This window comes from Coturnix japonica, chromosome 7 (genome assembly GCF_001577835.2).
Source record: "Coturnix japonica isolate 7356 chromosome 7, Coturnix japonica 2.1, whole genome shotgun sequence".
In the NCBI taxonomy this organism is placed as follows: Eukaryota; Metazoa; Chordata; class Aves; order Galliformes; family Phasianidae; genus Coturnix; species Coturnix japonica.
In genome coordinates, this window is record NC_029522.1 from 29,156,034 (window position 1) to 29,181,858 (window position 25,825).

Below are 25,825 nucleotides of genomic sequence, written 5' to 3' on the forward strand. Positions count from 1 at the left end.
TGGCATCAAATCATTACCCAAACATATATTTTATCACAGCACCAATATTAATATTAACTATTCAGAGCAAAATTTCATGGGTTTATAATCACCTGAGAATAGGAGAACCATCATAATGTAATCTCCCCTTAGGAAGGGAAAAAATGATTTTTCCTGGTACAATACTGATTGTCCAGTCTGACACAGCATGTTACATATCTTAGAGGAAGAACAGGAACAAGCAAATTAATGACAATATTGCTGCAGCTTCAGTCAGCATCACCTGTAGGGAACAGCTGTTGTGGTTAGAGATATCCATCTCTCCCAGTGAATGCAGCAGCTTACCCTGTGCTGGCCAGAATGGCATGTGAATACAGCATGTGATGCCTGTAGGCTGGCAGACGTTTCAGCTAAGCAGTGCCCCCATAGGTCACACTTACTAATTCTCCAGGGAGTAGCAGGGAACAGCACTACGTTCAGTATGGAAGGAGCTCCAAATAAGTCATAAACCATGACCGAATTCACAAAACAGAAAACTGAAAGCTACCTCTCTACTTTAATAGACTACCTAAGCTTGGAAGGAATCTCCAAAACTGTGTTCCTATCCCCCTTCCACAAGCAGGGTTGCCAGCCACTAAATCAGGTTGCAATCCAGCCTGGCCTTGAGCACCTCCAGAGATGGAGCACCCACAGCTTTTCTGAGAAACCTGTTCCAGTGCCTCACCATCCTCTCAGTGCAAAATTTCACTATGACATTGAATTTAAATCTCTCCTTTTTTAGCTTAAAACTGTTCCCCTTGTCGTATTGCTCTCTCCACAGGCTCCATTTAGTCTTTTTCCTGACTGCTCTTTTGATACATATGAAATGTAGCCATGTAAGAGCAGCACCCTGTAGACAACTACAGGAAAGTCAGTATATTTGGAGGGAAGGAAAAATAGAAATAATAATAACAATTAAAACAATCAGTGTACCCAGATGATACCCGCATACATAACTTCTGTCATAATCCTTTCAAACACCAACCAATCCTAGGCGGATTTAAAGATGATGATTCCTGAACATAACTAAATTTGAGGGAAAAAAAAGGCAGAAACAATTACAGAAGCATGAAATAAAGAAGCATTTCTTGCCAGCTATAGTATTATATTAACATGCAAAGTAACTGCAATCTAGTAATCTATGTAGGCATGAACCAATGCATTGAGAGCTGAGCTCTGCATGTTACCTTACAAACTTAACCATCAACAAACATCCACACTCAAAACCTGAGAGTTACAGCTCATGTCACGAGAAATAGATGAAAAAATGAGATTGCTATGCATTTATGAAGCATCCCATTAAGTCTCATGGGATTCTATAAACACACTGTGGTCACTAAGTCACACTGAAAAGTACTGCTTCAATACAGCTCGAGGAAAAGATTCCCTTTCAGGCAAACGACCCCTCTAGTCTGAAAGCACATTATCTCAGTGTGCCTATGCAGCAGGAAATTTTAACTTCCTTATGTTAAAATAAAGTTGATGCAGAACGACATCAGAAGAAAGGCGGGGGGGGGGGGGTCAGGGAACGGGGCCAGGAAGGTTTTTGTTTGCTAGAATGCAACAGTCTACAGGCATGATTAACAAAACACATTGTTATATTTATACATTATTTTATTTGCCATCAGAAAAATAATGAATATCTACTTTGCACATTAATTGCAAAGGCAGTTAATTTACTCTAATCAGCTTGAAGTGAAGGGAGCACAGATTACCTTGAGGCGTCCCCCCACCCCATTTTGTTACGATGTAATTGCCCTGCCTTGATGAAACCCCAGTAAATAACCTTACAACCTCCAGTGCTATTATAATCAAATTTCTTTCTGCTGTCTGTGACAAGGTGGAAGATAGCCTGGGTCTGAACACACCAAACACCTCTGTCTTCAGAACAGACACTTTCTTTCCTTATTAAAAAGATGTATTCCTCATCTTTTAGCTTTTTATTCCTAAAGAAGGAAAAGAGCAGGGCAGGACAGCTACTACTTTTTGTTCTCTAAAGGTGTTGATGTCTTCAGCAATGAGTAATTGCTTCTTATAGCCTGCTTCTTGTTGGTACCTATACGCATACATGTGTCAAAGTACTATGCAGAGCATGAGCAGCATTGATGATTACTACATAAGACCGCATAGTGCCCAAATCCCACTGAAAACCATGACAAAACAAAGGATAAACTCATGGGAATTAGTTATGCAGTGCATTTAGAAAATCTTGATTGCTTTGTTCCTATATCTAAGCTTCTTTGAAACATAGTTTTCATTTCTGGGAAGTCAGAATCAAACAAACATTCACAACCTGAGTTCTGAACCCCAAATCCCTGCACAGCAACTTGTGGGAACGAAGCACTTTGAACTAAGATTCACAGCAACACTCTTCAGTTACAATGCAAAATAACAACCTTCCCATAGCTGTTGTCGTCTTCTTATTATTTTTAATTAAACTAGTAATGCTAGCTGATATATGTGCTAAAGTCAATAAAGCATGTCAGGGTACGTTCAAAACATGCTCTATAAGCTCTGCTGTTCCATGTCCAAGTTGGAACATTTAATCTGTGACTATCAGACAGCTGTAAACAGGAAATGAATTACTACCTGAACACTGTGCTCAGGAAGGTAAGACTCATCTCAGTACCTATAAAACAGTTAAAACTCCAGGGACGATTTAAAAGGTGAAGAAAAATTAAGTTTAAAAAAAATAAAATAGATTCTTTATTAGTTATACTACACATTAGAATTTGTGGTTGAATGTTTTGTAAAGCAGTGATATTGGTATCAAGTGAAATATTCTATTTAAAAGGTACATTTTACAATGCCATATCATAACAGTTTGCCAGTTGGGTTTTATCTCTTATTGACTGGAGGAGATTTTCATATTTGCATGCATCCATTGGAATATCGGAGAACCTGTCCCCATGTTTCCTTCTGAATTTTTACGTGCTTCCCATTGTTAACTAAAAATTCAGAATACAGTCAGTAAATGCATGCTTGAGAGATAAAAAAAGTCTAATCTCCCCCTTAAAAGCTGTTTAATTGCTGATGAAAATGATTTATTTATGCATTGATAAACAGCTTTGATGGAAGAGAAAGAGGATAGCTGGTAGGCCAGTGGCTGGAGAGCTCTCTGGTGCTGAGAAAGAAAACACACAAGTATAGAGGCTTCCATCGTCATGATCATGGGCCAGGATAAGCCATAAAGTCACGTTTTGTATTTCCTCTTCCATTTTAACAAAAAGTGCCCTAGAAGCAGTTCATAGAGCTAAACTAACCAAAAGAAGGAAGGCATTTTGATGCCAGAGATCCAAAGATCAATTCATTCTGCACATTACACTACTCCCCTCAGAAGTGGACTAGATGCTCTCATTGCCATACACACACCACAAATATATTTAGCTACAAAAACATTAGCTATTTATAGAAAAAAAAAATAATTGGATGTAAGCGCTCATAACAGATCACTGGACGTCAGTGAGATTCATTAATTTTTGTTTTAATTTTAATGGGAATTCATTCTGTCTGAAGTTCAGAAATGGAAACAGTAAGAACAGAACGCACGTGTTTTATTAGCAGCTGTTCTTAAATATTTCCTAATGCCACCTGATAAAGTCAGTGATCCAAGAAAGCTAGGAAAATCAGAGAAAAGGAATGAAACTGATGGTATTTATTAAGCCTCTCAAAGTTGTTGTGATAAGAATACCGTCATTCATAACAAATATTCATTAATTTTCATCCTTCTCAAAGCACTGACCAGAAGTAAAGTGTTTTTAGAGGTGGTGAAGTTGAGAGCAGTGAGCTCCAACACATGAGAATTACTCAGACAGGAAAGAAACCAATATTGTTTTTGTACCTTACACTTGAACTTTATCTATGCTGTTTTTTCCACAGCACCAGCGAGACAAAAAGCCAAGAGTTTAACCACATCATCAACTGACAGAGTTGCATTCACATTACCTTGTTTGCTAGGTGCAGCAAATATTTGCTTTAATTTCCAAGTCCTGCACTGCTGCAAAAAAATTGTAAACCCATTGAGGTAAATAAAGACCTATAAATTATATTATTTGGTTCATTTAAAATTAATTTTATATGCTACTGAAAGACCGAAAGACTAAACATGGCAGTGATATGCACCAAGAAGTTATATAACACAACATGCTCAGTTTTGCTTTCTTTTGAACACATTATGTTTGGTACGATTCGGTTCTGAAAAAGTTGCATTAAGGCTCTCTCTGCCCTTTTCCTTCTCTCACCTACACACACACCATTTTCTCCACTTTTAATCTGGTCTAAGCACCTGTTTTTCACTTGAATCACTCACGGTTATAAAACAAAATTTATCTAATTAAGCATTTTCAAGCAGCATTACACTTGCAAAATGCTGCCTTGGAGCACAAAACAGAACTAAAATGATACAGCATAAGGTAAAGGTCATCAACCTTAGATTTTAAAACATGCTCCTAAAATTTTACCTAAAGGGGTCAGGGCACAAACAGCCAAATAGCTCTGAAAAATAAACAAAACAACAACAACAACAAACACACTACAAAGCATTCCTGGTGGTAACAGAAGCACCAACTCACCGGAGCTTTAAATACTTGACTGAGAAAATTGTGTGTGATATTAGAAACCAGGAGTTAAAAATCATATAAATGAGAACTGGAACACTCTATGCCGTGTTTAACCCTAACAGCAACACAACAAGAGTTCTCCATAGTGAATTCTCCAGGTTTCTGGAAGTCTACATTTTGCTGTAAATGAATGAATAAAATAAGAGGGCTACGCAGAGATCACAGTATCACACACAGTATCACAGTCTTGTGCGAGTTGGAGATGTCTCATGACTTTCCACTTTGGGCATTATGTTTCATAGACACAGATAAGACACTGCATATATCCTGCAGGAAATCAGTATGGTTAGCAAAAGTCATCCCTTACTTATTTTACCTCTTTTCTCTAGTTTTATAGTACAACTCCTGCTAGAGAAGCTTCTAGGAACATCCTAATCTACAATGAATCTGAAATCTGAAGCACAGTTTGCCTGACAAAGGAAATGGAAGAGGCAGAAAAGGAAGGATGCTGGCATCCTTTGAAACTTTGTAGATGCAAGACCTAACTCGGTCAGCATTTTAGAAAGTTGGGCTTGATAGTACTGTTTTTTGAAGATAATTTTTGCCCTGATAAGACAACAAGCATATATGGAAACTATCAGATTGAGTTCAGTGTTGTAGAGCCAAAGTAAGTGCCAATGCTGCCACAGGGACTGCCAAACAGCAGCACTTATGTAGCTTTCCTTTTTTTCACTAAGTCACAGTAGCTATAATTACCCTGCTTGCAGCTTCTCGGAAACTGTTCCATAACAGCACTTCTACCAGGAGTCAGGTAAAGCACTTTACTGTATGAAACAGTGCTTGTGCAGTGGTCATATTATTTGTTTTGAATGCAAGAAACAATAACCACCACCACCTAGGATCAAGAAATATTAAATATACATTCTTTTCTCCCTTGTTTTTCTTAGCCCAAATAGAAACATTTTACCCAGACTCTTGACACTGACTCACTGCTTTTATCTCTGAAACAAATATCATCTCTAAAGGGAAGTCCCTCTAATCTTCGCCTTGTGGTTTACCTTATAATTTGTAGAAATCTATCCTATATTGTAAACACTTCCTACCAACATCTGCGGGTTTCAAATTGTAAATTAGGAGCTCTATTTCTCTGCAGTACCACAACAGCAAAACAAAACACCAGCAGGATACCAGATGTGAAAAAGACAGGATTTGGCTCGTCAAGAAGGATTTGGGTCTCATCCAACAGTTTGGGAAAACTGAAGCTTCTATGACTTTCTTGAACTCTGTTTTACATGAAGCAGCCCATTTGCTGCTTTTACTTTCCATTTTTTTTTAAATCTACTTAGATTGATATGCAGCTCACCCAACAAAAATTAACAAGTGCAGATTTGTTTCACAGTGTGGAAGATTTCCCTTCATTCTCCTTCAGGCATCAGGATAGACACGCATTTGGAGACATGTAAAATGAGTGACTAAGAACACTGACTACACTTGTCGCTTGCATAAGATCATTGCTGCTTTCTAGTTGCATGGAAGAGTTACAATTACTAAGAATGTGCACATAATTTATACTGTGTATAATAACTTTCATGACAGTAAGACAGAACGTACAACTTCATAAACATATGAAAGCTACTGTCGTGGCTCTTCCATTTACCATATTCTCTTTCATCAGAGAGAAAATGGCTAAATTACCTTTCTCATCCATGGCAAACTGTGAATAAGAGCTCTAGAAGCCACCGCATGCTGAGAAGAAAATACAGTCCAGGTGCCTCTGGTTATTACTAGCTGTCAATTTTTTTTTTTATTATTATTCTAAGAGACCTGTAAGACTTCATTATCTGATTTTACAGCAGTGCTTTGCTGATAACAAGTAAAATCCAAGGAAAGAAAGCACAGAGGAGTGAAACTGAGCATGCTGGGAGGCAGTAGGCTGGCCATCCCGAAAGCAGAATTCTCTCCCCAGCAGAAAGGTTGGGCTAGAACCACAGCCAACTCATTTTAAAAACTGTAAATCAAAACAAAACCTGTGCCCTGGTAACAATGCACAGATTGCATGAATTTTTATGGATGTGTGGGAACATAAGTCTTTTCTTCTGATACCTACCCACGTTAACTCCTTCTGTGATATCCTAGCATTATTTTTCATCTTAAAGTTTCTCTCACTTTATTCGTCCTTCTTTCCCTTCAACATTCTCCCTATTTGTTTTTCCAAATAAGATTTACCACATCCTATTCCCCTGCTTTTGTCCCATCTCACTCAAATTCCCCCTTTTCTATTTCCATTTCTATCTACTTCTCTGATCTGAGATTATTTTTACTACATTGAAAGCAACCTTCTGTTTCTTATTGTCTTTTCCGCATCTGCCTATATCATTTTTAAGTACTTTTCTAAAACACACGATAATAGACAGGAACCGAAGCTTTCCAAAGTGATATTCCAAAACTAAAGATGCAAAGGCCCAGAGACACTAAAAGGCACATATTTAAACATGATAATAGACAAGGTTCTGTAATTGTGATGTTCATATCTTTATTACAGTTTCTTTTCCCCTGAAACAACTCTGCAAAGAAATAACATGATAGAATAAAGTACCCATCATTAAGCCCCAATATGAGTGAATATGGAGGTGAGCCAGAGCAGAAATAGACAGCTTATTTGGCTTTTGGCAAGATAATATTTGGCATTCAATACATTAAGTGGCAATTTGCATTGTGCTTACTTAGTTAAGCATTTACATTATGTTTAAATGGGAGAATAATAAAGAAAAAGGAGTGCTAAAAACTGCAATCAAACTATTCTACGCCTAGGAATTGCTAAAATGAGATCTAATACAAATATAATTTGAAGTGGTTTGGTTTTCTTTATTACAAAGGATCGTAATAGTAATACCTTTAGGGTTTCTGACATTTTATTCATATTTTTTATTTTTCCCAGTTCAGTCCAAAATTGGACCTCCAAGACAGTTTCCTTAAGACATCTCACATGTTTGGTACAACAGCCTCATCATAAGCCTGCTTTTCTCATTCACCTTTTGCAGCCCTTCAGACGCAGCCCACAATTTCTGTAAATAGTGGGTTGAAAAACAACACAACAAACACAGAAGCCACAGATCAGGATCTGACGCAGAATAAACTCCTCTAATTTTAGCACATTCATCTTTTTTGAGTAATTTTTGGACCTTTCATCTGAGGTCCTGTGCTGGTAACTTGACTGCAGACTTGACCCAGCTCACTCCTGCCCACCATCGTTCTACCTGACAGACACTTGCACATTCTTTGTCATTTCCTTGTGTCAGTATCTTCAGGCGACAGCTTCAGAGGTGCACAGTCTTTCATATGTGTGAGGAAGTAAGTTTGTATTTCTACTTAGGATTCCAATCCTCCTCTGAGGAGGCCCAAACTTATTTAACTTTCAGCAAGACAGTATTTGCCATTTAATATATTAGAGGATAATCCATATTGTATTTGTTGAGTTGTGCTATTTGGAACATTAAAGCCTGGGAACATTTATTCTACAGTGCTCTAAATTGACTGCAGAATCTGACAGCAGAACTTCCCAGAGATTTTGACTGCAGCTGTATCTCTGTTTTATCCTACATATGTAAAACTACCTTACAATCAGCACTACATATGCCTTCATCCAAACATTTATTTGAATGCAAATGACCAAGCTTACTTTTGTGTTACTGCTTTTAAATATATGTACTGCATTCTACCCTATAAGGCAAGCAAAGCTTTACATTAAAATATTAACATTTCATAGGCAGCATCACCTGCTACATTCACCTGCAGAAGCAGATGCTTCCAAAGTGATACATTTAGTTCATCTTTAGACCTAAAAATAAAATAAAATGAAATTTAAAAAAAGAGAGAGAAAAAGAAATAACCCACAAAATAAACCTCCAAACCACATCAACAGCAGCGATCTCACAGAAAGCACAATCACCATCTGACATAGCAGGGAAGCAGGGAAAGCACTGTGGGGCACAAGAGGCACCAGAGGCCCCATATGGTGCAGCTTGTTTTGTCAGCAAGCAGAGAGCACTCACCCATGCATATGTTACTGCTTACGCTGTTTAACTGGTCAATGATGTTAATTATAATTAGATGTTCGCAGCAGAACTTTATAGCTTGCATGCATACAGGAACACAGATTTACTTCATTAACTAACTACAGCCTAAATGGAAATATTTCTGAAGCTAATGTTTCTGAAAACTATTAACAGGATTTAGTAAAGTAATATTTCCTGTAACTAACTGGCAACGAGGAAACTGATAATGCAACCACGTCTCTAAGGAGAACTCTAGATGAAAGACATGTAGATCCTAACCCAGCCCCGTGGTTTATATGTAGATATTCACAGAAATAAATCTCTTCTCATAATACCTTTGTATTGCATATATCAGCATATATTTTGTCCTACTGAAAAGCAGTATCGTTCTGTAAGTGTTTATTTTTTCCTGTTTTCATAAAGGTCAGAAGGCAGCTGGGGCTGATGGACACCTGCTGCCACAGTCCCTCCCCCATGAGCTGTCATTCCTGTCACTGTGGCAGCTGCAGCTTCTGTGCCTTCCAACATTACTTACACAAATAGAAAGACTGTAGAAAGCGGTTTCTGAAGTTCTGGTGTGCAAAAGGGAACTATCTTTAAGAATGGTAAACAATGGATAATAGAATGGAGAACACATCTTGTTTTGGAAGACCCAATTTTGCTAAGTCACTAACTATTCTAGCTACTCTTAGCCACGTTTTAAGGCTGGTTTTTGTTATCCTGGACTCTTGCATAGGTCTAGGGTGTGGCAACACTAATAGTTGACTCCACTCATCAAAAGCCTATATCAGAAATGTCACCAGTGCAAGGTCATGCATTCAAATGTTAGCAAGTGTTACAATGCAATACAGCCTTATGTTATCACACTACACGACCAGAATTCCTTCTGACCAAGATGCTCAGTTTCAAAGCAGTCTGCCTGATGCACGGCAGACCGACTACATTGTATGCAGCCCCATGCCCTACAGCTGAAATGCATTTTGTTAACCCCACTGTCTCTTATAGTTTCCCAGATCATCACAATCCCTCACAAAATCCTCCCAAGTGTAAGCAAAGTAATCTGTTTTACCACTGAAATTAAATGCAGAATTTTAAATATTCTGATGTGTGCTCAACTTAAAATACATTAAGCCTGACATTGCACAGCACTTTGCCTTTGATAGTAAGACATTATATACTCAATACCTCGATCCAAATTACTTCAGACAGCTGGACACTGCCCAAACTGCTGCATGCCAAGGACACAGGTGACTCACACTGGATATACACATAAGATAAAATACAAAAGTAGTAGTGCCTTGTGGAATACCTGGCTAAAGCAATTCACCAGCAATAGGCAGGAATGCTTACAGAAAATCTTGGACAAAATCCTGAGCAAAATTCAATTTCTTTTCTCAAGAAAATAATACTTAAAGAAATATTCATGCCTTACCTCACTCACAACAGCTTCTCCACAAATGGAAATAACAAACAAGAACAGCTTCATTAAGCCTGGTAGTTACTATGCTTTACAGTATGCACAAGAGCTGGGTAAGAGAATTCAAGGCCAATGTGCATGAGTTTTATGCACGTGTCATGCACAGATACACACTATGTAAGAAAAAAGGCACCATAACAAACACATTTGAACAGTCTCAGCTATAATGGGATTGAATATGACCTGTAGGTATTCAGATCTTTCAAAACTAAGCTGCCAATGTACCGAATATTGAAACATACACTTTAGAAATGAGCATTAAGATCTGTTTTGAAAATGTTATAGTTCATTTTTGAAGTGTGCCACATATACACTAAAATATCAGAATGCAAAGTATTGATGTTCAGAAAATTGCCTGACAAACCACAAAGCTTTAACAGTGAGTCTAATAGATGAAAAGCAAAGAAAAATCCTTTAAATTTTGAGAAGATTCAACATATTCATTTTAGGAAACCTTGTCAAACACTCCAAAACACAAACAAGACCGTGACTTGGGGTAGTCAACCAATTTCTGTTCCAATTTAAATATTTTGGTTAGAGGTCTGATTTTCTGTTGAAGTCAGTGTAATCCCTGTTGGAAAAGCAGTTTTGCATATTTTCCTCTCCTTATGCTCAGACAAAGGAGCTGTGCCAGCAGAAAGTAATGCAACATCGTGATAGTCTGCTTGATAAGATCAGCCAAGAGGTGGTGCCAAACAATTTTTGTGTCTAAGCCTATAGACAAAACTGCATGTTTACAAAGCTTTAAAAAAAAAACAAAAAAAACCCTCTAAGAATATAAGTAGCTAATTTTCAGCAGGTTAAAAAGCAATGAGTTTGAAGTAGCTTATTACACATAATTTCTCTTTCTCACATAAAATCTGTTGAATCTAAATTCTGGTGTATTTTGATTTGGCTTTGTAGACTTGTTGTGAAGTGATAACACAAACCACGAAGTAACAAAGTTTAAGCAGAACCAATGAGAGCACTTATTTCTTCATGGCCTTGACTGCACTAGAAGTCTGCATCTCTAAAGAGCTAATTACCAATTGATTCAAGGTAAGCATGTTTTCGCATAGTGGCCTGGACACTGTCCAATCACGTAAGTCTAGAAACACTCTGCCTGAGGCCAAATGCAAACTTGGACCATATTTTGTCTGTATGTGTGTCACCTTACCTATGAAAGAGAAATAACTAGCTCATACTGACTGGCATTGAGCAATCCTAATGACAAGAAAATTTCCAGCAGTACAACATATTCATTTCAAAGCATAAAGTGAGAAATTCCTTCCCTGCTTTCAGTTACTTTGCTGTATTTTTCAATATGGTAAAGAGAATGAGGGAAACGTCAATAACTCAGGATAACTCATCATTAATAAAAAAAGCTGCTCCTCATCCATGGGCAATGCCCAGAACTGCTGTAATTAGCCTTGTAGGCCATGCAGCAGTCGCAGCACCAGTCCACCAACCCTTCCTTCACTTCACCAAGGGCTGAAGCAATGTTACCACTGTGCCAGGCAAGAAGGAAGATCTAATTGATGTTTTCGTATGTTACTTTTGATCCTCAACAGGAGAAAGCCACTTGTATTGCTCTGTAGACGCAAATCTAAGTACAGCTTTTAAACATACAACTTGATAGCTGTCCTTATTAAAATAAAGGCACTTTTTAAAAGGTAAGGATGCTATTAATGGATGTGAACTTTTGCATATTCTCCTTTATCTTTTATGTTATTGACAAAATTCTTTTACACACAGTTTTCACTTCCATTTGTAGTAAAGCTCACCACCTTTGAAAGAAAATGAAACAAACAAAAAGCCTTAAAATGTGTTATTTTTTGCCCCTTTTACTATAAAACTCTCCAATCCCTTCAAGAGGGAAAATGAAATAACTTGCTACTTTAGTAATGTCTCAGCTGTACTTTTTAAATAACAATACTGAACTGTCAGCAGATACATTTATTCACCCATGTTCACCTAGTATTCCATTCTCTGAGATTACAGTGGCTTCAAGTTGCACCAGGGAGGTTTAGGTTGATATCATGAAGAACTTCTTTACAGTAGAGGCTGTTAAGCACAGCAATAGGCTACCCAGGGACGTGGTTGAGTCACCATCCCTGGATTTGTTTTGATGTGGTGCACAGTGACATGATTTAGTGGATGGTTGTTAGGGCAGTATGGTTAGGTCCATGTTGGACTTCATGATCTTGGAGATTTTTCCCAACCTGAGCAATTATATGATTCTATGCAAGCACAGATATCATATACTTTTATGCTAGAAAGCAAAGAGTAGTGCAAAAGTAAATAAATAAATGTGTGGCCATTACTATAAAAGAAGATTTAGGAAACTCTGTAACATCATAATATTTCCTGTATGCCAGGTGAACTTGAGTGTTCTTTCACTACACACACTCTCTGAGCCCAGACTAATGTAAGTACTTCTTAAAATAGATGCGTCTTAGCAGTTATTTTGTAAGATATTTTTATGTGCTTCCCCTCATGCAGTGCTCTAATTCATATCAGAGCTTGTCTTCTACAGAAATGACCTTACAGTAGCTGACTAGATAATAAGCCCATCAGGTAATAAGAAAAATAAAATAAAAGGGGAATTCAGATGGACATGAACATAATGTACGTGCATTATAGAGCCTTAAACTCCCATTTATATTCTCATTCAGAAATAAAGTGCCCTCAATTCTCTCTAACTTAATTGCTTTCATCTTGGAGGAAAATCACTGATAAGGTGATTTAACTCTTGTACGTTTTACCTGGACAATTCAGGGACTGGAAATAAAGAGAAAGGACTTTGAGACCTCCATACCAGGAAGAGTATTGTAACTGTTTTCCATTCCTTCACCACGCTTTATTTCATAAATTCAGAGTAATTTCAGTAAAATACGACAGTTTTGTTCAGAAGCTTAATTAGCTAGGGATTGAAGAACAGAGATCTGAGGGCTGAAATAAGGGTAACAACACTAATTACACGATTTAAAATGAAAGCAAGAAGATGTGTTGCATCAGCTGTGAATCGCCCCAGGTAATCAAATTCCTGGAGTTTTATTAGTGTTGTTGCTGTTCACGTGTTCACCTTGGTTTGTTGAAGCATTTTATTTCCAATGACTTTTTATCCGTAATTACTGACATCACTCTTCTGATTTAATTTTGCACGTGCATGTTTAGTCATATCACATTACTTTAGGAAAGAGGGCAGGTGAAGACACCCTTATTTCTTTCTTTCATCAGGAGCAACAGCAAGGTATCCCAGTGAGCAGATATGTACCACTACAGAAAAAACTGTAAGAGGGAGATATGACTGAATGTTTTCTTCTCGTTTGTTTTGGCTCCACAGCTACACTACTTCCATAGAATTATTAATCATATGATCATTGTGGTTGGATAAGAGCTCTGAGTTCATCTAGCCTGCCTTCTCACAGCTAGAAAGACGTTGTGAAGGAGGAGAAAAAGCAAGAAAAGCTGCATCCTTAAAGAAATTTCTCAGATCATTCACTAATTATGATGATGTTTATTTTGGTTTTTTTTTTCCTGAAGAGGATTCTTTTCCAGGTCACCTTTAAAACTTCCTAAAAGTTATTTGAATCTCCTTTGTGACAAGAAAAGGAACTGAACCCTTTTAATAATGGTGTTATTAAAATACTAATGATTTTGCTGTTTAAAAGTAAGCCTTAATGATTATAACACTCCTCTTTGATCGCCAAAGAACGATGATTTATCTGAGAGGGGAAAAAAGTTTTAAGACACAGAGACGTCTCTCAAGCCTTGAAAGTGCTATAAAAGCTCAGGAACAGGAGAGTAAAAAAGGGAATAGAAAAGGCCTTAGACAAGAGGTGTAGGTATTTTATTTTTATCCCCCAAACCTCCCCTGTCTAAATAACATTGAGGCAAATAAAGAACAATATAAAATATATATACTGTCTTGACCTCCTCTGCTTTTTTAATTCCTGCTCTCTTCCTTCCCTGCAAGAACCTTCATCTCATCACTGAAAACAAATCCCTGACATTCCTTGACTGTGAAATCACTGCAGTCCAATCATTTACCTCACCGCCAGGCCAGACCTAAGGCATTTTTCTTTCTATCTGAGCAACCTTGGGAACAACACCAGACCTGAGATTTCTCAAACCAGGCCATCCTCACAAACAGACATAAAGATCCCCATTCCCAAGTGATGCTGAAAGCAAGACATGACTCAAATCAAATCTGACCCCTTGCCTCTACTCCAGAACAAGATCCCATTTTAACTTGCAATTGTCTTTTACTGCCATGCATTTGCCTTGTATTATGTTTAATTCAAGGCAAATAAAATAAATGCAAACAAAATATAAATGCAAACACTATTCATTTCTCTAGAAGATAGTGCTTTTTATTTTTTTATTGAAAGAAACAGGTACAGAGAACAAAAACCATTTGATTTTCTCTATTTAAGACTGATTATCAATAACATTGATTAATGTCTCCTGCCTCCTCATCATCCAGTTTGCTTTTCTTTGGCTACCTTGGAAGTCATAGTGAAGACTTTTTAAAGCTCTGCCTATTCAGATACTCTGTCAAAGACGTGACCCATGCAAAATATTGTTCCTCTTAGGCTTTTTGCACCACTGACTTTGTTACTGTGAACTGCTCTGTGAGCCTCACAGTACATTTCATCCTATCCAATAACCATATACACCTCAGGAGAACCACATGCATCTCAAAAATACCTGACTATAGGTGGTCACTCTGGCTGGTAGCAGGGCTCATGTGGCCAACATCCAAGATCCTCCCACTACCTGAACCAGATGGACTTCAGACATTCAATACATTCACAAATAAAAATGAATGCTTTAAGAAACAGAAACAACTTCCCTTGCATTCCTTGTTCACCTTTGTGGTTAAGACACGTTAGCAAATCACTGCTACTGTAGAACTTCAAATGAAGATCTAAATATATTTTTTGCTATTGTACTTCTCTGGAGTTATTAGCATTTCCAGGAAGTACAGCATAGCATTGTAACACATTAAGAGATGCTGTTATAGCCATGGTATCACAGTTCCTTGCTGGATGTGTTTACAGTTGTTGTGTGAAAGAACTGAAAATATATATATTTGTATTACTTGCATTATTTCTACAATGTAGCAAAAGGAAAAACTGATTAAAAGATTTATTCAAGTATTTACATGACACACAGAGTTGAAGTATTAAAGCGTGAGCTCGATCTCTTTACAAATCTCTTCAGCAGTTACATCTTTTCTCCACATTGTTATTAACACAACTTTTAAATGGCAGCTACAAGATCTCATTACTGAGCCTTCAGCCTCTAATTGGGCATCCTCTGCCATTCTTCTCTCCCTCCTCCTATTCTCTCCCTCCATACGGCTTTCCTTTCTAGTGATTCACGCACATGATGTCTAATCCATTTCCTCACTCCCAGTACTTGTCTACATTCCACTCTGTGTATCCTCCCACTCGCCAGCTTTGCACCACACATCCTTTTTGTAATCTCACCCCGCATGCCCTTCTTCTACTCACACTCATTTGTTTGGATCAGTTTTATAAGCATGCTCCTTAAAATTCACGTTTTTTTCCATAAAGTATAATAGAAGAACTGGGAAGTATAATAGAAAATGATGACCTGCATCATAAGTAGCATCAGAGCCAATATTACAGGTCACGTGTAACCAGACCCAGGTATCAGAACCTTTCTTTCAACTTAAAGTTCAGCCTTAGAAAAATAACAAAAGTTCTTATTCAGTCCCTGTATAATAAGAAATAAGCTCGGTAGTTCAATTGTATGCACACAAAAGAATATATAAAAACATCACCACTAAATATCTAACAAAACGCAGAGGCATAGAGATGAAGAATTCATCACATTCACCTAAAGTATGAGATTAAGTAACTTTCCACCTATTTCGTACTTATTTGTAAACAGAGAATTTTTGGTTCACAAAGCAACAACTAAATTCAGCTAAAACCATTCAGATGTGAACAAGTAAAAACAGAAGGACTTGACCTTGTGCTACCAGGAAGAAGTTTGTCATAGACTTAGTATTTAGGACTGAGTTTGAAATTCACTAATGCAGAATATGGCCTTCTCTGTGCAGGCACACTTCTAGCTTTTCGAAAAATGAACATGCTATGACAGCAATAGTCATTGGAAGAACAAATACCTTAAAATGTGATTATACCTTAGAACATATTATTTTTCAGGTGCTATAAAAGAGCCCAGAACAGCTTAGCCTTCATATTTAAATAAATAAATAAATAGCAAAATCAGCAAGTTACCTATGATAAGGAGATAACAGCACACTAATACTCTGACCTAGTGTAGCAATTGACAGATCAATACAATGGGAAAGGCGCTACAACAAAGGTGCGATGATGGAAACACCAGCATAATAGAAAGGTGCTATAAAGGAAGGGAAGAAGATTGGTCACCTGCATCAGAGGATTCCAGATTCACAGGAGAAAGCCTCACCAAGAAAGGATCTCCAAAAAGAGTGCCTTCTTTGTGGCAGTCAGCCCTTAAATAAGGTCTAAAAGAGGTGGAGCCAGGCTCCACCCCTTCCACTCACACAGGTGAATTATCTTCACCTGTGCTCTCAGGGCTGACCAGTCTTTTCCTCAGGTGCTCAATCAGTGGTTCAAGCCCCGACTCAATATTTCCCATACACCTGGAAATAGGTCTCAACTAGAATCAGCATGAAAGAGTAAAAACAAAGACTAAAAAAAAAGGAGAGTGGGGGGAAAAAAAAAAAAAAAAAAAAGGAAGAAAACATTTTTATACAGCCAAAATGTGTTTGATTATCTCTTTGCATTCTGTACCAAAAACCCAGTCACTAACAAGCACAACAAATACATAAACTGGGGATGATCAAGTATGTTAGATATTTCATTAACCTAACAACATATGTCAGATAATTAATAAAATTGCCAACAAAAACTGTGAAGATATAACTCTCATTAAGTGAAAAATATGAAGAAAAAAAAAAAATAAAAAAAAATCCAGCCAGTTTTTGCACCATGACTAAATCAGTATTGCTGTATAATGGTACAGTGTTAGGTCTCTTCTGGACTGCCTCCAGTCCAGCATTTCTATCTATGCTAAAACAGATAAGATGATACGGCACTGGGAAAGGGAACTATCTGAATAAGAATGGTTTGCAGCTAACAAATAGATGGAAAATCACTCTTTCTCTTCCATCCCTCTTTGCAGAATCATAGTTCAGGATAACATTCCTACATCCCTGACAGATAAGATTATCTAATGACAAGCTGTGGATGTATCTAGTAAATCTTGCAAAGAATACACAAGTGAACATATAGAAAAATAGTCTGCTGCTTGAATATTTGAAAGCTTCAAATTCTCTCAGATCAGAACACGCAGAAAAATCAATCTGTATGTGAATTTTTACCTTTCTTTTAAAACAACACGGCAGTCAGATCAAGTCAAGCTTACCATCTGCTGCGGGTAGACATACAGCTATATTCAAGAATTACATTATAAAACTTCTTTGTAAACTTTACATGCAAGCTGTTCTTGTCAGAATTAAAGTCATGGTGATCATGCATCTTAATATTCAATCAGGCTTTAAACAAAGAGTGACAAAAGTCCACATATGGATGACAAGCTGTTCTACTGTAAATATTTTTGTATTTATTGAGAAGAGGCTTATGGCAGTTTAGGATGCGTTCCACCAGGCGTTTCAGCTTTAACTGCTTACGGACTAATAAAACCAAAATAAAATCCCCTTTCCAAAATCTTCACTGAAATTTACAGTTTTTAAATTAACTTGATCATTCCTATTTAGCTGTGCTTTTATTTCATCATTTGCTTAAAGTTTTTTCCAGCTGGTGGCTGTTAGGAACAGAAGATTTTTAGTACCCTGCATTTTAAGCAAGACTTTATTCCCAAGTGGCTCTGAACATAACTATGGAAGTGAAAAAGCAAATACCATGTGCTTTTATCATTACAGTTGACCCTCTAAAGCAGATTAAAAATCTCCCAGTTCTTTTTTAATGTAATTAAACTTGCTAGAGCCAGTCTTCATATTTCTGCAGCTAAGGGGATAGAGTATAAAACGTCCCTTTTCCATGTACTCCAGTTATAAAAACATGTAACAGGAAAAAAATAATCTCACGACAAGTAGGGATAAAATTGGTTTTCCATTTCAAATTCCATTTTGAAATGTTACAAGGCACACATTGCTAATAATATTGCTAACTAACTACTTTCTACAGGTTACACATTCTATCATTCCACAGCAACTATGGAAGTTACTCAGGAATGCAGTAAAATTAAAGAGACACATTGTGTGAAGTCACAGATGAGCATATGTCACATAAAATCAACATTTCCCAATGCAAATAAATAATCTTACCCTGAGGTTGGATCAACAGCTATGGCCTTAGGGTTACTGAGGTCCAGCTCAATGAGCGTAATGCACACTGTTCCGTTCTGGTTGCAAACGAAGATCCTATCACTGACATGATCCAGAAAGTAAAAATTCCCAGTGATCCAGTCAATTGCTATTTGCTGCACATCTGCCAAAATAAACAAATAAATAAATAAAATAAAAAGGAGAAAAAGAAAAGCTCAGGTCTGCAACGGTAATACAAATAACTGAAGCAGCAACTGCTTCACCAAACAAATGCTCTACTAAAGAGCTCAAATTATTTCTACAAGGAGAATGTGTATATGGCATACAGTAAGGAATTCAGTTCCCTGTGGGTGAATACTTGTGGGAGAGAGTTTTCCTTTCTAAGTACAGAAGTTTCATTGCAACGTCTAGGATAAGAAAGGTGCCCATTTGTGACACTTTTAATGATATATTTAAAAGCAACATCACTGAGAGTTGTTGCAGCTCTAAGAGAGTGATTGGAAATGGCTTACATATACTTCTCATAACAAGTTATTAGGTATGTGTAAAGGGAATTAAAAACTGACTAGTACTACTTATGAATCCAAAAAATCTTTTAGTTATTCATAACTAAACCTCTCTATGCAATAGTAAATATGTGTGCAATGAATTCACTCTCAACATTTATTTTTTCTTGTTGTTCTGAACAATCTCCATGAGTTTTTTCCATACTTTCAGTTTTTGGTATTTCTATCATCCTTCATTTTTTTTTTAGTTTATTCCATCCACTCAAACAAAAAACTGTCGCTTCTATCACATATATCCTCTGTCAGAGAATATAAAGTGAACCTGACTAACAAAGAAATTCCAGTCGTTGAGTTTTTGACAATAACATAGGTTTTATGAGTTATGTATTTCCTAAATACTTAAACTACACGTGGAGACCCATGCAATGTCCTTCAAAGTGCAGATAACATAAGATTTGCTCAATAAAATATCAGGAAGGCACCAGCTGTACTGCATCTCAGCCATCCCATTACACAGTTCATTGCTGTCTCTTCTATTTCACATTTCTCCCCTTCTGCTATTCATTTTTTCTTTTAATTCAAAGTGAATATTATGCCTCTCCCCTTCTGATAGCTCCTATTATGAAGACATGCTGAGCCACAATAAAGGAATGCTCCATTTAGTCCAGGATCCAACCTCCAGAGCAGGCCAATGTCAGGTGTGCCATGAGATATACAAAAACACTAAGAAATATTTCATACAATGGGAAGGAAAACACTTTTCTTTTTCTTCATGAAAACAAATGTTAGCGCATGCTTTTAAAAATTGTCAGAAAACAAACAATCCCTCTGGAAGTCAGTAACGGTTTACAGAGTTTCCACTTCCCATTTTCAGAACTTTGATTTTGAAAATGCCAGTGACAAAGAATGAAAGTTACAAAAGAGATGTTTATAGACATGAAATTGGTAATTAAATTCCTGCAATGTGAGCCTTGGAAGATTGATATGCTTTGGGAAGCAGAGAAAGAACCTGCTGGGGAAGGGGATTCTTTTCTTACCCGACTTTCATACGTACTTGAAAGGTATGATACATACAGCTTGTTATATCTGTTAACATAACAGATAATGTGAATATTTTCACATCTTTAAAGTGCAGACTTCATTTTTTTCAGTTATTCATTAACATGTCATTAACAAGAAATGACATTAAGCAGGCGTTTATGGTACACAAGGAAATTAATTGGAGGTCATACTAAGGACAACCATTTGCATCCAATAGTTGGAACAGAGGTTGCTGAACAATCCAGGAAAAGAGAGACATCCAGAAGCAATTTAACAGAATAACCTCTATGTCAGAGACTTCAAAAACCATTTGTTGCTCTTAACTCCTATTTTTTCTGCTTTCCCTTCCCCAGCAGGTTATCTTTGAGCATAGTAGCAGCAGCACAAGCTATTTGCAAGATGCGAGCTCATTCTAACTGCATTCCTTGTAAAGCTGCTCATTACAAAGTATGCTATGCTAGGTCACAGTTTCCAGAAGCAGCAGCAGAGTTATTTGTACTTTTCTCCAGAAGTCAACAGCATGAAATGGAGGAGTTCTCTCACTATGCAAAGAACATATCTCCCAACAATAAATATTCTGGTTGCGCAGTGAATGCAGTAATTAACTTAGACATTCAAAGCACAGTCAAATTTTCATTTAATGGTCAATCTAACACAGATATGTTGTATATTTGGAATTCCACTGCCGTGGTTTAGGTTTTGTCTTTTCTGTACCATCAGCTCTGCTATACTTAGGACACATCCAATGGCTCACAAGAGAAGTTTAAAAAGAATTGTCCAAATCTACTCCACTGTGAAATCATATCCCACATGAGAAATTCATTCCACTGGCAGCTTTTATGAATCAAACTTTTAATATCTATGGTTTCACTAGCAGCTATGCATTAAACTGCTTTGAATGGCTCCCGCACAAGTCAAATACACTATATACCATAGAGATAAGGCTTTGGTTGCACTGGGGAATTTTAAAATATACAGTTATGTGCTCAAGATGTCACTGAATTTATTTCATGCTTCTTTCTGGATTCATATATTAAAACCCAGTATGTGTAGACAGGCTAGTCTGCTCACATTTTTAAAGTAATTAATTGTTTTTTCTTTTATTCATGCAGCTTCAGAAATCTCTAAAATAAATGCTGCCTCCTGAAAACACACATATTTGTTTTGAGTCATCTTGTATATATTTTTGAGGTATTTTCCCTTGCTTTTGTAGCAGTTTCAATGGAGTACTTGTGCCAAACATGGACAACTTTCCTTTAGTACTTTCTAAAAACCCTTAAGGAGTTCAGAAAGAAACACTAAGTGTTAAACACGTCATCTAAATCTTACTCTTGTTAATGACTATGAGCACTAGCAAAACTTTCATAAACTATTCATAATTAAAACTAAAAATGCTCAGTGTGTTCCACATATATTTCTGGTTAATAATTAAAAAGACAGATGACCTCTCTCTATTTCAAGTGCAAGAGCTTCCACTGTTTTATAGGTCTAAATTTTCCCTTGTTCTGAACATGAGTGCAATGAGAACTCTCTGAAGATCTTGGAAATCCTTTTAAGATGCAATGAACAACAATTCATTGACAACTGATGGGGTGGGGAAGTGGTCTGAAGAAGTGGTTCTGCCTTCAATAAGGTAGCAATCAGTGAGCCATTTCCTGACCCCCACAAACACTGGCTGGAAATCTCAGGTGAGGGGAAGGTAGTAACTGCTGCTCCTACTGCATAAAAACATCAAGTGTTTATGTTACAGGCACCTTTCTCCACTGTGAGGAGCAGCTCAGTGCTGTCACAGGTAGGCAAGTCTGCTAGGAGTTTAATTTAGTGTACTAGTACTGACTCAACAAGCAGGGGAATTTTGAGGGCTGTGTAACAGTTTTTTGGCTGGCTGGCCATATGCTAGGGGAATAAATGCTTCTGAGAAGTGAGAAAGAATTGCTCCAGTCAAACCTCCTGGAGTTTAAATGTTTCTCAGGTGAGAATCCTACAACACAGAAGATGTCAGCATGACCCTGACAGCCATGCAGTACAGGAGAGCCAGGCTGGTGTTGCTCAAATGCCTTGTCAGAGGAATCACCTTCAGTCCCCTGTCCACCAAAGGTTAGGACTTTGACATTAGGTTAGATCTTCATGTCTCACAGGCATTTTCATACCTGCTTTCTGTACGGCCTGTTATGTCACAAACTGTTTGCCTCTGGGACTAATTTTCATCAAATAGCAGGACTTGAGAGTTAGCTTCCCTGTATTTCAACTAAGGAAGCATTCCCTGCTTTCTGCTCAAGCCAAAACAGGTAGAACAGGAAAACAAACAAAGAACTGTAATCAAAATCCATGAGAAATGAAGAAACAAGAAAGTAAATTAAAAAAACGGGACAACATATTTGAGACATTTTGCCTCTCCTGATGTTTCCTGAATTTCCGGGGTGTATTTTTGTTGGGTTTGTTGTTTTTTTTTTTTCTCTCCAAATAGATGCATTTAACTTCTCCACAACTAAAAGAACGCAAACCTGAGATATACAGTAGAGATTTGTGAATAGTGTAAGGGAAGCAAATGATGAAAGTGCCAGGCATGTTCCATATAATTTACTCCCTGTTTAGAGAAAAGAACAAGGAAAAAAATAAAAGAAGATAAAATTACATATTTACAATGCAACAAATTTTGTTCTCAAGAGCAACAGAAAACAGCTTAAAGACAGGCTTTTTTGTCAAGTTTTGTGTAATGAGACTAACAGTGGCAAGTCTTTCTTTTACTAAAACAGCCACTAATAGTGGGACCAGGTAAATAGTAGTTAAAACACACTTAAATGACAGGCTGTGAAATCTGCTTCTGCTCTACGTCTTTTCTGAGAGTAATTCTCCTAATTAGCAGCCCAGACAGCCTTGTACTGAAACAGTACTTGGGTAAAGTTAGAGCTGGAAGAGATTCCTCTGTGCTTCTCCTGCTGACAGCAACTGGCCATAATTGTGTCTGCAATGCTATTTACAAAATATAGTGTTTTATTAAAATTATTCATCATTCAATAGGTTAGTCAACGTTGATGTCTAAATTTTAAACATACATGTCCTGAGTGATTATTGCATATGTCTAAAAATGAAACACCTAATGATTAATACCCTTCTAGCTGTTCCTGATGGCTCCTCCTCAAATATCTAATTCCTTTAAAAAAAACGGTTTGTGCTTGTAAGGAGTGTAATGCAAAATCTAAACCATATTAAATTTAAATAAGCACTTTAAGGTATCCAGACTAAAGGTTCTTTTGAAGAAAAGAAAGCTTTTCTCTTTTTTGCTGGGTAACATCATTTAAATTTCAATAAATTGGGCTAATGTCAAAAATACAGTTGGTATTCTTCTAACCCTAGAGGATATTAGAATATAATGCTTTAAAACCTATAAGTGTGAACAGTTAGACAACAGCAGCTTCCCCAAACTGAAGACTTTTAAAAACTATGATTCTATTCTAAATATTATGTATATTTAATAAATGCATCCCGATGGCACATGAATTCACCTAGTCTCTCCAGTCACTTGGAGATTCAAGTATTCCAACTAGATATATAAGAGAAAATAATCAGGTTTATAATTAAAATTAACATGTTTAATATTGTATTTTTTATCATTCTTCTAGACACAGTCCACTTCTCAGGAAGAAAAGATCTAACTTAAAAAATTTCAAATCATTTTGGAACAGCTTCATTGCAAAGGACTCTATTAAGACTGTGCCACAATCGGCCCAACAGTGAAATCCCTGTTAGTTCTCACACCTGTAAGATACCTTCTATGAACTGATGGCAAAATATGCTCATGCAAGCCAGATTTACAAGCTAGCACAGCACTGCTGCATATATTTGCTATTTAAGTAAAAACACAAATGAAAAAGCCCATCTGGTGTCCCTCTTCTACCTCCAACTCGTCTGGCAATAGTCCTGTTGCACACTGCTTTTTACTTATACAGAAGTTAGATTCTTTCAGCATGTTTTTTCTATGTGGTTTAGTTTCTTAGGCTGCTGGGGGGCCTAGTCCCACAGGTGGAAGTTGGGCCAAGCAGTACTTAAGACATGTCACTATATGGGTTGAGGTGATATGAGGAGGGAGAAATGCATGTTGAATGATAAGTCCATTTCTCCCAATGGAAACCCCAGGATCTACAGAATAACAGCAAAAATAAGTCATTTATTTTCTAACAAATCCCTGCTTACAGAGCATTTGAAAGAAATGCACTTATGGTGGATTCCAGGCTTGGGTTATGGGCCTTTGCAAGGGTTTTAATGGTAGAGTAGCAAAATCTGCTCCTAAAGTTTTTAGCATATTTCTTCTTACACTCACATTATGATTCTATGTCACAATGCATCGTGTTTCAGGAGTGAGTAAAATAAGTGAAATTTCCTGGGTTTGGGTCTCAAGTCAGAGATTTGGCTGTGATGCCAATAGGGTCAAATGTGCAAAGCAGAACTGTCAAACAATAAAAGGATGGTAATACGAATGGCCCTGATTTTTAATCCTAGGGATTTAGATTTTTATAAGGAGGAAATATTCTTCTGCCAATCTCATGTCAGAAGCAAGTAAGAACAGTAAAAAACATAATAAACACAACTTTTCTAATTTCTGCATTACTGAGTTTCAAACAGATTGCCAAATGATAGTAAACTTGTAATGGGGTCCCAGTAGCCTGCATACATGCTGAACAATAAAGACAGATTTATAGAGGTACATAGCTATAACAGTTTCTTTTTTTTTTTTAAACTGCACATAGAAAAGCTTCTTATAAATCTACTGAGGCTGTAAATCAAACCCAGTTATTTACTTCAAAGCTGCTAAGTCATTCACTGTTAAAATTAAAGCACAATTCAACTACAGTAGGCATGTCATCAGACGTGGACTAAGCAAACTGCTGTGGCTACATTAGGCCCTGATACTCTTCTCTTTTAACCACCTCTATCAAAGGCAGAAGTGTACAACTTTCCACCTTTCGTGACTGCTGCACTCATTAAGAACTTCATAAACCATCCTTATGACAAAAATAAGGTCACTTAATCATCTTCCCATAAAGATGCTAAGAGGTAAAGTATTTCAGTTTTAAAGACATGTCAAAAAATATATATAGTTACTTTTGCAATGCTAACTATTTAAGGAAAATGACTTCCAGAAAGAATGTGAACAGTTTAATCCCAGAAGTGGACAACAATGCTTTAAGGAACGCCTTTGGGAGGATAATGTAGAAGTAAATGAATCGAGTCAGCTCTTAAAGAAAAGGTTGGGAAAGGAAGGAAACCTAAACTGCATGTATTGTGTATTGTGGAAGGTGACATTTGTTAGATGACACTGGTTCAGAGGACCTGCTGTATGTATGGACTAGACAATGTGACTAAACAGTTCATGACATGACCCACTGCTATAAATCAATTTGTTCCTTTTCACCAAAGGGCATTATTACACTCAATTTGATTTTAATCCTAAGGTAACACTGTCTATCAATTATTTCATTCTGACATAATCAAGAAATATTCTTATTGGGCACAAAAGTCTTTATTTTATTATCAAGTATACTAGAAGAAGAGAACAAAATATGTTTTCAAATAGAACAATTTTTCTAAAATAAATCTTTTAAAAATGTGCTTATAATAAAATCTGCACACTAAGAAGAATTTACATCCAGCTTAAGAATAATGACTTAAAAATACTGCAAAAAAATTATAAATATCTTTAATTTTTAAAAAATAAGTTAGCAAATACATTATGAGGCCTCAGAGCACCACTCAATATCTTTGGAACAAAGTTACAGCATACACTATCCTAAATGAAATGATCTCTTTTTTCAGCG

The 25,825-nt window shown here is 36.9% G+C and overlaps 1 protein-coding gene across 8 annotated transcripts in view; it reads right to left on the reverse strand.

The window, feature by feature from the left end:
* The window catches only part of LRP1B (LDL receptor related protein 1B), a 547,576-nt gene that overhangs the window by 199,415 nt on the left and 322,336 nt on the right, over nt 1-25,825 (reverse strand). For all 8 annotated transcript variants that reach the window (XM_015869154.2, XM_015869156.2, XM_015869155.2 and 5 more), the window contains one exon: nt 18,463-18,625. In XM_015869154.2, the coding sequence (XP_015724640.1) occupies nt 18,463-18,625 (163 nt within the window). The remainder of the gene's footprint in view (nt 1-18,462; nt 18,626-25,825) is intronic.